This window comes from Neofelis nebulosa, chromosome 14 (genome assembly GCF_028018385.1).
Source record: "Neofelis nebulosa isolate mNeoNeb1 chromosome 14, mNeoNeb1.pri, whole genome shotgun sequence".
Classification (NCBI taxonomy): Eukaryota; Metazoa; Chordata; class Mammalia; order Carnivora; family Felidae; genus Neofelis; species Neofelis nebulosa.
This window is the reverse complement of record NC_080795.1, coordinates 4,887,280-4,904,905: the sequence shown is the minus strand read 5'-3', so window position 1 is coordinate 4,904,905 and position 17,626 is coordinate 4,887,280. Positions and strand designations below refer to the sequence as shown.

At 41.7% G+C, this 17,626-nt stretch overlaps 1 protein-coding gene across 7 annotated transcripts in view; it reads left to right on the top strand.

Moving 5' to 3' along the window:
• The window catches only part of ST18 (ST18 C2H2C-type zinc finger transcription factor), a 257,754-nt gene that overhangs the window by 211,396 nt on the left and 28,732 nt on the right, over nt 1-17,626 (top strand). For all 7 annotated transcript variants that reach the window (XM_058699371.1, XM_058699372.1, XM_058699373.1 and 4 more), the window contains 2 exons: nt 7,304-7,549; nt 13,740-13,855. In XM_058699371.1, the coding sequence (XP_058555354.1) occupies nt 7,304-7,549; nt 13,740-13,855 (362 nt within the window). The remainder of the gene's footprint in view (nt 1-7,303; nt 7,550-13,739; nt 13,856-17,626) is intronic.

Here is a 17,626-nt window from a genome sequence, read left to right as displayed (position 1 = left end):
CGTGGTGCCATCGAGCATTTGACAGAAGAATCAGAATTAGCTTCTGGACAAATCTGAGCCAAGTAAACCCCAGGAAGAGTTGGTGGCCAAAAACCACTCAAAAACAATTTTTAAACAAATGAGGTTCTTAAACAAAGAAAAACGCATCCTCTGAAAACGGTAAAGAAAATACCGAGCTATCCGAATTCAAAAGCATTCGGGTCAGAAATTATTTATAGAAACGAATTATTATTTAGGGTGCTCTCAGGGCTACTTTAGTTCATTTTTATTCATTTTTTAAAACCTGAGTAAATTTCTCCTTTTGCAAAGGGATGTTCTAACACACAGCCAGTTGGAGAAAGCCTGAAATATCTACTGTCTTGGGCTTTATAGTATTTGTTGTTAAGGCTGTCCTTTGAGAATAATGATTAATGCTACCTAAATTACTTGAGCAAAGGGCTGCAGAATGAGGGCTTTCCATCTGCGTGTGTAGATATTTTTTTGTTGTTTTTTGGAATTCTGCCTTTAACCTTTATATTCTCCACGTTCTGTTAGTTGCTGGGGCCAGATAAGGAATCAAACAAAGATGACCGAAATCTGAGAGTTGTTTTTTTTTTTTTTTTTTTTTTTCTTATTGCTATACGTGTTTTGTTCTTTTCTTGAATACTTTCTGGTCAGAAGCGTGACTGTTAAATTGGCGCATTCCAAAAATCCAAATAAGTGGCTTCTGCGTCTGTTCTTACACCCCTGTCGGGAGCACTGTGTGTGCCAGGGTTATTCTGCGGAGCGGATGCCCCCGCCCGGGCTGACAGGACACACTGTGTGTCCCAGCCCCCAGACGGCCAAGCAAGTCTTACCCGCAGAAGCCAAACCACTGATGTATGATGAGGAAGAGGAGACACAGAGTGCAACAAGCGACTTTCAGGCGGACTTTATTCCACTCGCAGTTCAAAAAGCCGTTTTCCTACAGTGGTGGTGAAAACAGGACAAATAGGTCCCCCCTACGGTGTCACTACGTGCGAATCCCTCTTCCAGGCACACGTTCGCACACGACTACAACGTCTTGCAGAGCTCTCTCCTAGCTGGACCCTGTGCTCCAGATATCAAAGAGGACCTCATAAATCCCCGAAGCCACAACAACAACAACAAAAATAATGATCGTAGCAAAACAATGAGAAAAGGCCAAAGCAATTAACCCCGCCAAGTGGCCTCTGATCCAAGAGTGCCCAGCGCACGCTAGTTCTACTCAGTGTTGCACTTTGCTCCGTGCCCTTTACCTCATCTAGGATTCACTGTATATGAACAGTCCTCCCCTCCATGTTGAATGCTAGCCGGATTCTCTATCCACTGTGATTTGATTTTTCCTCCGTGGTGGTTCCCGTGCTTATTTCTGCTAACCAAAACCCGCAGATCTCTTGAGCAGCTTGTTTGGTTGGAAGGATGTAGAGATATACAGATGTGCCCTCCTCTACTCTTATAGCTGAGCAGAGGAGCGTTTTTTGATGTACTAGAGAGATACTCTGGCAGCTGGACTCTTAGCCGTACCCACGAAACGGTCTACGAGGGTTCGACTGGCGAGCTGCGTGTTAAATCCTGCCACAGACCCTGCCTTCAGGGAGCTTATGGGCAAGGCAGAAAGAAAGAAATAGTTGTCCCAGGTGGGGAGCTAGATTTCCAGAGATGACATTTCTAGTGTTAAGGGGAGGCAAGAGTGGCTTTTATCAGAACTTGGCTGAGGGCAGACCGCTCACTTCCTTGATGGAATGGGCTTCTCTGACGTTGCCTGAAGAGCCCAGTCAAAGAACAAATTAGAGACCACGCTGTCACGTGTGGAGGCCACCTTTTTAAAATCAAGCCAAAGGACACTAACCTTGAAATTGCCTTCCTGCCCACTTGTTGGGGGCACATACAGGTTTTCTTTGTGCCACGTGTAAGCTCACGACTGCCTCCGAGTTCAGTGGCAGGTTCATGGTTTCGTGCGAAATCCCTGCTCTCGTAGAAAACAAAGGGAGCAGAGACTGTTCAGAGAGTCAACGCAACTGTGAGTTCCTGCAGAGTCTAGAAGCAGTGAAGGGACAACACGGATACCCTACGTCGTTCTTCTGAAGTCGCGCGGCCCCGAGCAGCGGTCTACCCGACGCTGCCGAGACGCTTCCCTCAGGGACCCTTTCCCCACACCGCGTTGAGAAAAATCAGTGCTAACATTGCCCATCGCTGCCCCACTGAGTCCATTATAGCTTGAAAGCAGAGGTTAAGAGGAATTGTGTATTTGTTAAAAGACAGTCCGGCACGTTCCCAGCACATGTACACCACCCACATCACCTGTATGTTGTTTTAAATATCTCTCTAAGGCATCAAGTCAGAAGAAGAAGTCAGTGGTACCCATAGTAGTGGGTATCGTATCGTTGGTATAATGTCCTTCGTCTTAATAATAGGAGTTTGTAAAACGGGCATGGGCCACAACCTCAGACACTCCCTCTTTGGTCCCACGGCCGTCACTGCCGTTAGGAGCCCCGCATTAGCAGAAGGGGGCAGCAGGCGCAGAGCAAGCCCGGGTTGGCTGAGTTGGCCGAGCGCTTTCCTCTGGCCCCTGAGCGCACGGGCCCGTGCTTGTTGGAGACCCTCCCCGCGGCCTTCCTTCCTCCCGCCCTCAGCAGCAGAGGTAGGAACACGCACGCGGTCTATCTTTATCCCGATCGCTTCTGCTTGCCAAGCATTCTGTTGTTTGTTTTGGTGTTTTCCCCACCTGTTTAGACGAAGTGGCATATGCACAGTATGCCTTAAAAGAAAACAAAAAACTGACACTCGGTTGAAACGCTTAAAGTTCAAAATCTGTTTTGTGCTTGAATAAGGCCGAGAAACAACATGATAGCACTTCACCATTCTTGCTGCCCGGTATCGGAAATCGCCTGATGGCTCTTGGGATGCTTAGAATCCAAAAGCAGCCTTTTTCAGTAACTTGAGTATCGTGTCAGATTGTATCACGTATTTTCAGTGAAATGTTTCAAGAGATGTGGGTCACAGATCACAAGGAACCAACTGATATGTGTGATTACATTGAATAATTCTCTCCTTGCCCCTGAGTGCAGTAGCAGTGGGATGTCTCTTTCGGCATCGAAAGCCCAATCAAACTGTTATTATTATTAGCTGTCATTTATTGAACACCTACTATGTGCCAGGCACTGTAAATAAGCACTTTGCCTATGTTAATTCTTTTTTTTTCATTTTTTAATAAACATTAATAAACATTCATTTCATGTTTATTTAATTTAATAAAATTTAATAAACATTCATTTTTGAGAGAGAGACAGACAGAACGTGAGCAGGGAGAGAGAGCGGGCAGAGAGAGAGGGAGACACAACCTCTGAAGCAGGTCCCAGGCTTTGAGCTGTCAGCGCAGAGCCCCACGTGGGGCTCGAACTCACGAACCATGAGATCATGACCTGAGGTGAAGTCGGGCGCTTAACCGACTGAGCCACCCAGGCGCCCTGACTGTGTTAATTCTTTTTAATCCTCCTAGAAACTCTGTAAAGAAGATATCATCCCACTTAGCAGTTGAAGAAATAGTAGCATAGAGACATTAAATAATTTTCTCTTATTAATTGGAACTAAAATTTTAATTCATACCTGTCCAATTTCTTACGCTCTTAAAGTTCTTATCATTATCATTATCATTATCATTATCATTATCATTATCTTATTATGTGTTATGTAGACTGTTGTCCAACTTAAGAATCTTCACTGACTTTGGTTCCGAGTCTCAGACAATGACTTTCGGGAAATGGTTAGAAATTTTATTTTAATTTCATACCTTATGTCAGACACTGATTTCTCCCCTGAATTCTGTCATTCTATTTATATTGAGCACACTTCATAAGCTAATACTCTGAACTTAATAGTTTTGATGCTCAGGTACTATACAGTAATATATATTACATATATATTTTTTATTATTAATACCCTACCTGCTTTGACAACATCAGATAGCTTTCAATACAGAAAAGATCCTCTCCAAACAAAGCACCTGGCAGTAAAAGTGGAAGAACATGAGCCAGAAGGTGAAAGTCGGGGGCTAATCGCGGCAGCAGCCTAAGCAGAGGGACGCTTAATGTCTGCGCTCCTGTTAGCCAAGTCAAAAAGGGAAAGACGGCCTATCCTGTGTTCATGGAAACCTTGTCGAATAAGGAAAACAATGCTGTCTTGTTATGTCTGTGTTTTGAGAGTTAGTAATTTTCACAGAACATTTAAGATAAAGTTCTCTTTTTGCTTTTACTTCATCGCCATCTTTGAATGTATACTTTTTCATTATTAAAACAATATAACACTGCCATTTGCCTGGATAATATTGGAGGCTTGCTTTAAGACTACCTTCTAAGTCCAAGCACAGTAATTTCTGTGTTTTCCCTTTTGTTCTTCAGAAAACAAATGTCTACCCTTTCCCCCTGGGGTTGTTTCCTGCTTTCCGTGATAGACATCTTTTCCTGATTGCAATAGAAGCCTCATCAATATCATTTTACTGGTTGCATAATGTGCCATTAAATAGATGTAGCATAATTTCATTAATCATTTCGCTGTTGGTGGACATCCAAATCACCTCTTATTTTATAATACCAATAAGGATTTTAACGAATAATTATTTCAACTTTCAGTTGAATAATAACTTATATTTATTAAATTACCTTTCCTGACAATCTCCTCTATGCATAACACACCCTTCTGGAAGGCAGGAACAGTATGTTTTCAATCTTTTTTTCCCAAATATGGATTCTCAATAATGTAATTAATAAATACATCCTACGTGGCACCTGTACCTCAAACGTGGCTGAAAGTGATGGTCCTTGGTGTCGCTCCTAAGTTGGAGAGTGCATGGCTAGTATTGGACCTACATCTACCCTCAAAAAAACCTTTACATTTAAATTGATATGATCAGAATAAGGGTCTGGAATGGCGCTTTGGGAAATCAGAATATGAGAAGGTGGCGGTGGGGGGTCCACGTCGCGGCCTCGCCCACCACCCCCTCCTTTTTGCGCTTCCTTTTGGAGGTTCAGGCACAGACAGAAGTGATGTCTATTGATACGGCTGTGAATAAAAATCCATGCAGTAAACGTGTGATCCACCCATCTATGGGCAGAAAGGGACCCTTCTCTGGTACTGTGTGTAATTGTTGAATGCATCTGTGCGCTCACTTAAAGCCCATCTGTACCCTGCTACCCAAACGTGCTTTCTCCCTGTCAAGTCAGGTGCTCAGAGCAGCCGGCTGGGGCGCGGGATGTACAAGAGCGCCTCTTTTAAACATTAGGAGTGATTTTTTCCCCCAATCAGCTCATTATTACTCAAGATGTGGATTCATAACAACTCTGAGAATCTCTAATTTTTTATTTACTATTTGGATTTTCTTCTGTAAAAACTAAAATATATATATCAGTGTTGTCTTGGAATAGTTGATATTTTTTTCAGGGAGATCGAATCTGCACTATTTATGGGTTTTGCACTATAAAACTCTGCAGCCCAGTCACATGGCTTCTTTTTCCTAAGCCATCTGTCACAGAGGTCTGGAATTTTATGTGAATGTTGGTTGTGCAGTCTTAACCCAAGTTTTTTATTTTTTTAATGAAAAATGTCAGCAACTACAATATTTAGCATTTTACTTCACATTGGCCATTAAACTTGATTACTATATCTCCGTTTCATTGCTATAGTTACATATCAGCTATGATGCCAAGAATTATTTCGATGGGCTCACGGCAGAATACATTGTTAGATCCCGGAGAAAGCACGTGGCACGGATATGGTTAATATCTTGGATTTTTGTAACTAAGGTTTATTAATGCTGGTATAAAAACGTATTTGATATTATACAGATGGCATAAGATGTTGTGGTTACTAAGTTATTATCCCGGATAAGCTGCACTGTCAAATTCAGGGCTTAAAACTATCACAGGAGATTAAACTATTTACTAAAAAGGACAGAAAGATACAGCCAAAGCATCTTAGCACAAACATATTAGAAGTATATTTACCTCCCGCAAATTTAATAAAGCATATCTACCTCATGGGCTGAGAGGTTGAAAATAGGAACTTTGCAGGTGAAACAAGCGAACAGAAGAGGGGTTTTATTTTCTGGTCAGGTGCAAGCAGCGAGCCTTTGGAGGCGGCTACCTTGGCCCACCCTTCAGTGGCAACTGTTGGGGGGCGGGGGAGGCAGAGTGTAAATGGGGAGTTAAAATAAATCCCCCGGGAAGTAACTGGCTACCATATGTGTTAGGGATCTTGCTAACGTATTCAAAGAGACCTCCTGCTTTGCCAGCCAAGAGCAAAAAAAAAAAGCGGAGACATTGTCCAAGATTGAATTGTGAATTGGTAGATGATAGCGAAAATACCCGAGAGGTATTTATCTGGCCCAGTTAGGAAAGAGCCCAGCACGCTGTCCCGCGTTCTGAGTTACTGGATGGCAGTGACCACAGTTGACGAGAGCACAGAGGCCGTCCTTAGGAATGCATCATTTGGACGATCCAGAGCACCTGAGCAGTTGTTGGGCCTTGAACCTTAAAAACAACAACAACGAAAACATAGCCAGAGGTATCCCAAGGAGAAAGGCTGTGAGATATCGTGAGTTTTAGTTTCATACTAAGTATCTGGAAAATAATCATCTTTATTGTGCAGTTTCACTGTATAATTTACTCCCAAGCAGTCCCGATGGCAACTGCTACCTACCGCCCCCCCTTCCCCCCCCCCCAGTCAACAACGGTTTGCCCTATCTGGCCTCCCACCCCCGCCCCCACAACGTAACAAAGCTTTTCTGGTTTAAGTCACCCAGGGTAAAAGGTCACGTTCCTATGAATCTAATATTTCAATAAAAATTCTCTTGCAGCTGGTTATTTTTGCATTTATTTGTGTTAGGTTAATACTGTGATGGGGGGGGGGCGAGCTGGGAAGGAGTGCTGTGCCTTTTTATAAACTCAAGTGTTAATGCTATAAATGATGAATTGAGAGTGATAATTCTGCAAGCCAGGAAAGGAGATTTAAAGCTAAACTTCAAAAAAATACATAAAACAGGGTTAGCCAATACATTTAGCGTTTGGAACATCTTATTTATATTAGGCTCTACTTTGTTTAAACCCAGAAACACGAAGCTCACTAATGGCACTGCTCTTAAAAGTCTGCCTAAGAATTGAACATTAACCAAAGCAAATCAGAAAGCTAGATTTTAAATCAGATATACTTACATAAAAGCTTGCATTTAGAATGATCCCTTAAAAGCCCCACATGGCTAGCTGTAACTGCAAACTGCTTAAATGTTTTTCTGTTTCCTATTGTATACCAGGGAGCCGAGATAGAAGTGGATGAAAATGGCACATTGGACTTAAGCCTGAAAAAAAATCGAATCCTGGACAAAGCTGCACCCCTAACTTCCTCTAACACTTCTATTCCAACTCCTTCCTCTTCCCCATTCAAAACAAGCAGCATTTTGGTCAATGCAGCCTTCTATCAGGCTCTCTGTGATCAAGAGGGCTGGGACACTCCTATCAACTATAGCAAAACTCACGGGAAGACAGAGGAGGAGAAAGAGGTATTGTTTCAATATGTCAATCACTAAGTTTAAGACGCAGCATGATTGGACAGTATTCTTAGCTTTCTTTTTCCTCCTGAATTATTTTTCGTATTCCTGTGTAGACAATCCATAATTCTGTACCTTGTTTCAGACTTTGGTAAAGTGGTGATCTTAAAATTTCATCAGAAATTGAGAAATGTATCCAACTTTTCCTGTCACTTACCTAAAATGACGCCGCCATGGTACATCGTATCCCCATTTGGGCTGCAATTGTGTGCACTGAATGAGAGATTATATTATTCATCCCTTCAGAATACAGAGGCCTGTAAGGTGCCATATATAACCCAGCACTGAAATGCCAACATACTCGTTCTTTCTGAACCAGAGGGTAGAAGATGAAGTCAAATCAGGGATAAGTAAGAACCAGGGATAAGTGTCAGATTCATGCCCTTGGTTTCATGAAGGAACTATTAGGATATCTACATATAGAGCCATTGGCCGAGGTATGTGGATCATGAACGCTGGGTGTCTAGATTGTATCAATCCCAAAGTCAAGGAGATGCATCCGTGTATTTGGTTCTCTTTGGAGTGGTTTCACTGGTGAAAGCCAGATGTTGTCACCGTGCAGGATTCATCAAGCCTTCGTCTCCATAGTTTGAGCCACCTGGCTTAGTCTGATTAGTCCTGACTTAGAGTCATTCAAAAGAATTCATGGCCAGAAACCTCCACTGTTTAGACTATATCATTACAAATGGGACCCTGTTACAGGAGTGGTTCATTTTGCTTTGCTGTCAGGAAACTTGTTGATACTTGCTGGTTGATATGTTCAAAGAACTAAAATAACTACTGTCTAGGGAAGTAGGCTGTCTTTGGAAGTGTCCATCACCTTTTTGAGCTTTTTGAAGTTCAGAAACTTTTGGGGGAAATACTAATTTGATTTTTAACATCTGAGAGCTTAAGTTGACGTAAAGAAGCATAAATGTGACATAGTGATCACAAGATTGGGTTGTTTCTGCAATTCTCCTTCCTTCCTTCCTTCCTTCCTTCCTTCCTTCCTTCCTTCCTTCTTCCCTCCCTTCTTCCTTCTTTCTTTCTTCCTCCCTCCCTCCTTCTTTCTTTTCTTCCTTTATCCCTTCCTTCCTCCCTCCCTTCTTCCTTCCCCCCCTTCTTCCTTTTTTCTTTCCTTCCTTCTTTCTTCCCTTCATTCCTTCTTCCTTCTTTCTTTCCTTCATTTATCCCTTCCTTCCTTCCTTCCTTCCTTCCTTCCTTCCTTCCTTCCTCCCTCCCTTCTTCCTTCCTCCCTCCCTTCTTCCTTTTTTCTTTCCCTCCTTCCTCCCTTCCTTCCTTCTTTCTTTCCTTCCTTCATCCCTTCCTTCCCTCTTCCCTCCCTTCTTCCTTCTTTCTTTCCTTTCAAGATTGTTGATTCAGTCCCCCTCTGTAGTAGCCAGCTGTAGAGAACGGGCCTACCCTCCCAAACTGCTCAGTCACCAGCTAGTCCAAGAGCTGAGAAGACCACGGCTCATCCCACTCTACACCACCAAAAGGAAGCCGAATCCTAGTCAAAAGATCTATTGTTGAGGGTTTGGTAAAAAGTCTTATGTCACATGAAGTATGATATTTACAAAGTAAGCATAACTGTGCCGTATTCTTGGATGGATCCCATGAGGACAACACCCACCTTGTTTGGGAGTATCTCCATGTCATGTGCAGGGTGGGATGTAGACTTTCTGTCCCCACCCTTGTGACTGTGCTATAAATGGACCATGGTCAACAGTCACCAGAAATCTTCCCTCCAGTGTCAGACATACTGATTCAGTCTTGAGTAGTAATGAAGAAAATTTGTGTTAAGTGGGTTCTTGCTTTCCTTTAGGGTCTCTTGTATTGTTTGATCTTGGTTATAATTTTTGGCATCAGCAACAATATTGCATTCACATTCTGAGACACACCTCCCATTTGGGGGTCTAGTAAGTGCCTGAGGAATCCTCCTTGGCTATATGTCTTATCAGCCAGAAAATGAGGTCTCATAATAAATATTTTATCTTTATTTCCAATCTCATTTATCTATGTAATTCAAAAAAAAAATCTGGATTTACCCTGGAGATTCAACTAGAGTATGTTCTTATCTAATGCTTATATATCTGTGACAGTGTTTTGTTTCCCAGGAAAATCGTGGAGAAAACGGATTTGTTTAGATTAGATTTCTGCTCTTTTCAGAAAGGCTAACTTAGTTCAGGTCTGACAGTAGAGACTTTTACTGCTACTGTTTACAACCTAAGCATTCTGAAATCTGGAATCCAGAAGCTGTGTGGAAATTCAGTGTCACTAAGAATAACAAAAGAGGACATTGAAGATGCTAAGTGAGTTCTCCAGGTCAAAGTGCTTGCCCTAGGTTTGAGTTGACAACATTTTTTAAGCTTAATATTTATTGTCACAGTTATTTGACCATGAGCAATTCATTGCTTGGGGAAACTATACCTGATGGGGACACACACACACACACACACACACACACACACACGTGTTTCTAAAGCACTGTGACTCCCTAAGACAATTTCTCAGCCCTCGTTCTTTGTGCCTCCTTCTGCGCTAAGGTAATCTACAAATAGACAATGTTTTCCTCCCTGTTCTGAATCTTGTAAATGAAAACTGTGATACTTGATAGTTACTATTTTGAAAAAATAGATTGTATTCATTGTCCTCGTTGCAAAAGTAGCAGAGGGACACCGTAAGGATAAAGATAAGGAATCTTTAGACACAGTGTCTTATCACCCTAACAATCCTGAAAAGCAGGATTATGGTCAGAGTTTTTGGAGGAGAAAATTGAGACTCGAGGAGGTAAAGTTGTTGGTCCTTGGTCATACAGAAATTAAGAAATGGGCCTGGGATTTCCTAAAATGAAGAAAGAGGATAAGGGTGAAAATAAAGAGAAGGAAAAGATTAAAAAGCACATCATGTAATGGTGAAAGCTGGGAAATATTGAGAAATTAGACAGGAAAGGGAAGAAGAGAACAATGAAGAAACGGTACTTGGCGAGGTGTGGCCAAGGCAACAGTGGACCAAGCCCCCCTTGACCCTGATCTACAGGACGTGACCACACTTTTCCAGTGAGCCCAATGGGATGCTGTGCTCCGCCCAGGCCATAAGCTGTGAAGGGTGGTCGGTTCCGCTCTGACACCCCCGTCCTGCCCGTTCCCACCTCCACCGCCTCCCCGCGCCCTGCCACACAGGACACTCACACACGTACACGCACACACAACCAGGAACAGAGCGATTATTTCTAATTCATTGTTATCTAGTTCATATGCACAACAGTCGCTTGATTTTGGTGGTAATTTTCAGAAAATATTGTCTGTCTCTCTCAGTGCAATAGCCTGTCCAGATGCCCCCTGCAAAAAAAAAATCCTGAATCTGGAAAAAACTCAAAATATCTCGAAAGGAAAGTGCGGAGAAATAACTACGGCTGTCAGTTGCATTCAACTGTCAGTTCCCCAAAGATTTCAGGGCTTAAAATGTTAAAAGTGCCCGATGCTATTATCTGTTATTCATGTTACCATTATGTTCTGGCCTTTACTGAAATCAATATAAACTTCCATCTGCACATGAAAGGGATTTCGTTGCACCCGTATACTTTCTAAATGCAATGCATATATACCACATTCTCTCTTACATGTCCAGAGGATAAAATGACTATTTTTAAAATTATAGTTGAAATTTTGAAAAACATTCTTCCAAATGATATTGACTTATTTTTTACTGGGTGCTGTTTAAAATTTTTTCTAGTACAAAATGCTTGCGCAACAAAATTGGGAATTCTTTCAGTGATGGTCGTCTGTGTATATGCTCTCTGCGGGTTTCTAGGGGTAGGATGCTGAGTGAAGAAAAGGGAAAAAGACAGTTATTTCATAATGTAATCACGTGCATAAGAGTCCATAGTTTTTCTAAGAAGCTGCGAAATATTTAAAAGGTCATATCCAGGGGCGCCTGGGTGGCGCAGTCGGTTAAGCGTCCGACTTCAGCCAGGTCACGATCTCGCGGTCTGTGAGTTCGAGCCCCGCGTCAGGCTCTGGGCTGATGGCTCGGAGCCTGGAGCCTGTTTCCGATTCTGTCTCCCTCTCTCTCTGCCCCTCCCCCGTTCATGCTCTGTCTCTCTCTGTCCCAAAAATAAATAAAAAAAAAACGTTGAAAAAAAAAAAAAATAAAAGGTCATATCCAATAAAATTATCCTATTAAAACGTTACCACATGTTCCTATTCCAAATTGAATGCCATACATTCTGCAAGCATTATGTTTATATACATTTTGGTCACAATAATAGCATAAATTTTCATAAGTGATCATTTCTTTCAAAATCCCTTATTCTTTTGCCTCTCATAATGTATAGATTCCGCAGTTCAACAATAGCTTATAAACTTTATATGTTTTTATGTTCATCTATAAATGTACACGCCTTTAGGAATACTTTGTTCTTAATTTTATCATGAAGAAAATAATAAAAGGCTCTTTTTCATTTTATGCCATTTTTTAAAAAAATTCAGCACCTAAACAGAAAAACAAAGGCTGTTTCACACTGAGACAATATTGGATTCAGCATTTGTGTCTACTTTCAAAAAGCCAAGACATTTATAAATTATAGCAGAAAACACTCCCCGGGTGGACTCCAGAGAGCCCCAAATGGTGGTATTGTCAGGTTTAAGGTCTTATAATTAGGAGTTGCTTCATGTTAGGCATTTACACTGTAAAGCTTGAAAAAGATAAGCACCATCCGTCTATTTTGCTGTAGATTCCATGGAAGGAGCGTCAAAGTGGCATTTCTTTTTGTATCTTACAAGGCAGCTACTATCAGACACCCATTTCTCTTTATTTTTAAACGGTGCATTATGATCTCCTACTATTTTCAAACATATATCCATTAAGTAAAATGGAATACTTAGCACTATAAAGAATATACAGAAAGAAGTTGGACCAAACCAGGTTTTATTAATTTGGTCTGTGGACGGTGTAACTTGAGATGGTTTACCAATGTATTTACCGCTGTGTGGTTTTGTGGAAAACAGCCGAATTGTCATCCAAGTAATTAATGAAGATGATTACATGTGCCTTTATGACTGAGCTCAAGGTTTGAATTTTTCCTTGGTTGGGAAAACCCAGGGATTTTGTTTTCCCACTGATTTTGAGTGTAGACTCAGAATTATTAAAATATATTATATACGTTTTATTATATATATTATATTTTGCCATCACATTTGTATATCCATTTGCCTTAAATGAGATTTACCTTGAATAATTCAGAATAGTTTTCTCATTTTCAACAGGTCAGTACTTTTGAGAATTAGAATAGTTTTCCATATTAGTTAATCTGATTTTAATATTAAATCCAGGAAGCATTATATTTACTGGATATAAGCTTAAGGATGAATGTAAGCTAATTATGTAATTGAGGAAAACCATCATTAGTTTTCTGTAAGATAATATATCAGACGGTCTATAAATTATTTGAAAGGATTAATAAATCTTCCTTATGAAATCAAGATCAGTTTTAAGCTTAAAAGAAGGCCACAAAAATGAGGGGTAAGCCAGCAAGAAATTCCATCCAATGAGTAAAAGCATTACAAGATACTAAGCAAAAGAGGTAACTTAAGAAAATAGGAAATGATGTGAGAATAAAAGCAATTACCCAGAAAGAGCAAACCAAATGCCTACATATTGTGGACCAGTTATTACATCTTTAAACAATTTAAATGTTAACTTTTTGTATATCAGAAAGAACATTTTGTTAACCTAAATTTACTTATTCTTTTTCATTTAAAAATTTGTGGTTCACTTTTGCAATATTTCTTTTGTTTTACCAATGACTGCTGTGTACGTAAAGAACTATTTCTACATTCTCCAGGAAACATTCATTATGCAATAAAATCAGAAACATATTCACTATATAGCTCAAGAAATGCCTCTGTAGTTATATTTGCCAAAATGTCCTCATGAATTATAATTTTCCTTTCTTCACCAAGGATAGAGGTCCATCCTAATCAGGATATCATTATACTTTATTAGCTCATTAATTCTGAGTACAAATCCAATGAGGAACTTCAGCTAAGTCATTAAGCTAAAACTCAAATTCCACCCTAATGACTCCGTATACAGTTGTCTTTTCAGGTTCCCTAATGCCTTCTGTGCTTCTGTATTTTTTTTTTTTATTTATTTTTTCCAGAAAGACCCTGCGAGCTCTCTAGAAAATTTAGAGGAAAAAAAGTTTCCTGGAGAGGCCTCCATACCAAGTCCTAAACCCAAGCTCCACGCGAGAGACCTCAAAAAAGAGCTCATTACGTAAGTCATCTTCAACGGCATATTCTGCGAGATTCTAGAACTAGGAGACTCAAGTTCATAATTTTGAGGAATCACATCCTGCTTTGTATAGCTGATTTTCGGAATGTTTTAGGACAATTTCAACCAGTCGATAGTTAAGTGTTCGATATGTACCGAAATTTCTGCTTAGAACTAAGAGAATTACAAAAATCAAAGTGTACGTGACGAGACTTCATGCTAAGAAATGATTTAAAAACACAAAACCAATGTAAACCAATTAGAAATGTTTACATTTTTTGTTCTGTTTGGCTCATCAAAATCTTTCGTTGTGCTTTGTTCTATTGTGTCTTTGTGGTACCAGTTGCTAGTCTCATGGCCGTAGACAAAGTTTTTTAACTCATTTGAACCTCCAGTTTCTTAAATGTAAAACAGGGATATCAATAGTCATCTCATGAAATTGTGAAAATCTAATGAAATAATCTATAAGAATATATAAAATGCCTAGCGGGTAGAATGTTCTCATTTTGTGATCATTATTACTACCTGCGGCATAGACTAGCTCACAGTATTCTATGTAAGATTATTGCATTTTGTCCACTAAAGGCATAAATATTTTTTTAATGGGGAAGTACATTAATTCATGTTCCTATTGAAATTTTTTTGATAAATTAATCACATTTAATGAGAATTTAAACAATTATTACATTGAAAATTTTAAAATATTACACCTGTGTTTGAAATACAGGCAGCAGCCATTTTCTTTTTGATTTTACAATAAATATTAAGTACCTGTCAGTAAATTAATGTTCCTTTCCATAACATAATTAACAGTACTGTTATCACACAGATGATACGAAAAACTTACTACCCGTCGGTCTAACCTCCTTCGCAGACTCACAGATTTTCCTGGGAGGCAGAGACCGGGGTGCCTGGGTGGCTTAGTCGGTTGACTCTCGATTTTGGCTCAGGTCATGATTCCAGGATCATGGGATGAAGCCCTAAGTCACGTTTCATGCTGAGTGTGGAGCCTGCTTAAGATTGTCTGTCTCTGTCTCTCCTTCTGTCCCTTTGCCCTGCTTATGCTGTCTCTAAAATTAAAAACAAAACAAAACAAAAACAAAGCAGAGTCCAGCTTTTTCTTTTTGAAGAGGAATTTTTACATTGAATTTGGGGATTCTGTTAGAAATCAATTACCATTTTCACCGTGATGAGTGTAGTGATGCTCTGCAGTCAGTGGTGATGATGGAGTGAAAGATCCAGAATCCATTCTTCTTTATTTTCTATTATTTTTATTATTTTTAAGTTTATTTATTTATTCTGAGAGAGAGAGCACAAGCAAGGGAAAGGCAGAGAGAGAGGAGATAGAGAATCCCAAGCAGCCTCTGCACTGTTAGCGTGGAGCCCGACACGGAGCTCAATCCCACAAACTACAAGATCGTGACCTGAGCCAAATCAAGCGTTGGATGATTAACCACCTGAGCCCCCCGGGTGCCCCAGATCCAGAATCCATTCTTAAGAAGTCACATCTTTTTAGGACTATTTGGGTCTAGCTATTCTCTCTATGGCAGTGGAACAATTGTTAATTTATTCAGTAATAATTAAAAAAAATTTTTTTTAATCTTTATTTTTGAGAGAGAGAGAGACAGAGCATGAGCAGGGAAGGGGCAGAGAGAGAGGGAGACACGGAATCCAAAGCAGGCTCCAGGCTCTGAGCTGTCGGCACAGAGCCCGACACGGGGCTCGAACTCACGAGCGGTGAGATCGTGACCTGAGCTGAAGTCGGACACTTAACTGACTGAGCCACCCAGGCGCCCCTTCAGTAACAATTTTTCGCATGCCTACCATGTGTTAGTAGGCACGTATAGATGCTGGGAATATAGGAGCAGACAAACTCTGCCCTTCCAGAAAGTGCCTCCAAGGAAATGAACGGGGTGTAGGGATAGAGAATGTTACTTCTGGGTTGGTTGAATGAGTTGAAGAAATGTTTATGTTTTGGTCAGAGGTTCTTAATCTGACCCTACTGACCCCAGAAGATCCAAGGCAGTGTTTCAGGGAGTGTGTGAACCCGACAGCATTTCATGTAAATGATTTCTTGGGTAGGGAAGGTAATGGTTTCCATCACCCCTTTGAGAAAAGGGTTCTGTGACTCAGAAGAGTTTAAAGACCAGGGCGCCCGACGGCAGTAAGCACCAGCTAAGACTGCGGCAGAGGCTGGGAACCGGGACCAGGCTCGGGGGCGGGCAGAGGCCCTGAGCTGAGCCCTGAGGGCCAGCTGGACCTGGAGAGAGAGTGAGAATGGAGCCAAGCAGCGGAGAAGAGGGCCTGGCTGCAGGTTTGCACTAGCAAGCCGTGGGTTTCAGACAGAGAAGTGAGCTAAGGGTGTATACCTCAGGGGGAACAGTGCGCAGAATTATCGTGAGGCTGGAGGCCCTCGGGGACTGTGTCAGGAAGGTCACCTAAGACACCGATGTAGAGATTCAGACATGAGATCATGAGGCAGTGGCCCCTGGGAGATGATGCTAGAGAAAGTCTAGAAAGAAAGGGACAGAGTGCTCATTACAGAACTTGAGGAACACACCTGAGCAGTGTGAAAACAGAAGCCCACAGAGAATGCAGAAATGAGGCCGTTTAGAGGTTCGGGAGGGTGACCGTGGCAAATGATTGCCATGGGAGCAAAAAGCTAACAAAATGCCAAACTGGGCATCGGGTGTTATTGGCTTGCACCCTAAGTGCAAAGAGGTTAAGAAAATGCTGAACAAACCTTGGGGAAATGGGTCTTACAAAGTCACGGAGGCAGAGAAGGGAGCACGAGGTGGAGAAATTCAGAGAAGTTTGTGCACAGGGACAGCACAGGGACAGCCACCGCATCAATGCAGTGACAAAAACTAAGATTGTGGACCTCGCCCGGCTCTCACAGCCTCATTCGGCCAGCCTTGGAGACGGGCGACCGTGTGTCGTCAGAATTGAGGGCGCGATTCACACAAATTCCTTACGGACATGAGTTGACCTGGGCCTGTCAGACCAGAGGCGCCGCTAAGTTCCTTCTCCCGAGTTGTCGAGTTGTCGGGCAGGGGAGTAGAGATACCAGGATAGACGGTAAGTGAGGAAGGGGAGAGGCGAAGGGGGTTTCAGGCCAAGACAAGGCAGGAGCCGCTGGTTTTCTACATTTACATCCCCAGCAGGCGGGATAGTCCTGGCTGGGTTGTGTTTAACGTGAGTGAGGGAGTGAAATTCAAGAAAATATTCTCTCTGTACATAGTGAAATATTAAAGCGCATTCTTACACAAATATATTTAAAGCTGCCGATCAATGAGACTTTCTAGCAAAAAGTAACCCTTTCACTTGGGCACCAGCATCTGTTCCTTCTCTTCTGAATCCCTCAGCATAAAAGTATGTTTAAATTTGTCTAGTAAGAAGACTTAAAAGCCCTCTCCTGACCTGCTTTTCACCTCAGCCCCCGTCTCTTCAAGAAAGCTGCCGCTACTGCGTGACTCAGTTTCTCCCCTGAATTTCTCTCAGACAGGCTTGTGCCTTCACCGTTCCGCCCAAAGCGTCCCCAAGTTCTCCAGGGGACCCATCTGGTGTGAGTTCTTGGTCCCCTTGACCCTACTTGCCGGGGCTGCAGGATTCAGCAGAGCTGATCACATCCTGCTCTGTCTCCAGCACCTTCCAGGGAACCACACCTCAGGACAGTTTCCCACCTCACCTAGGACCCCTTCTTAGACTCCTGGACAGCCTTCCAAAGGCACAATGTCTCAGAGCTCAGTCCTGGAACCTCTTCTCTCCTCTGTC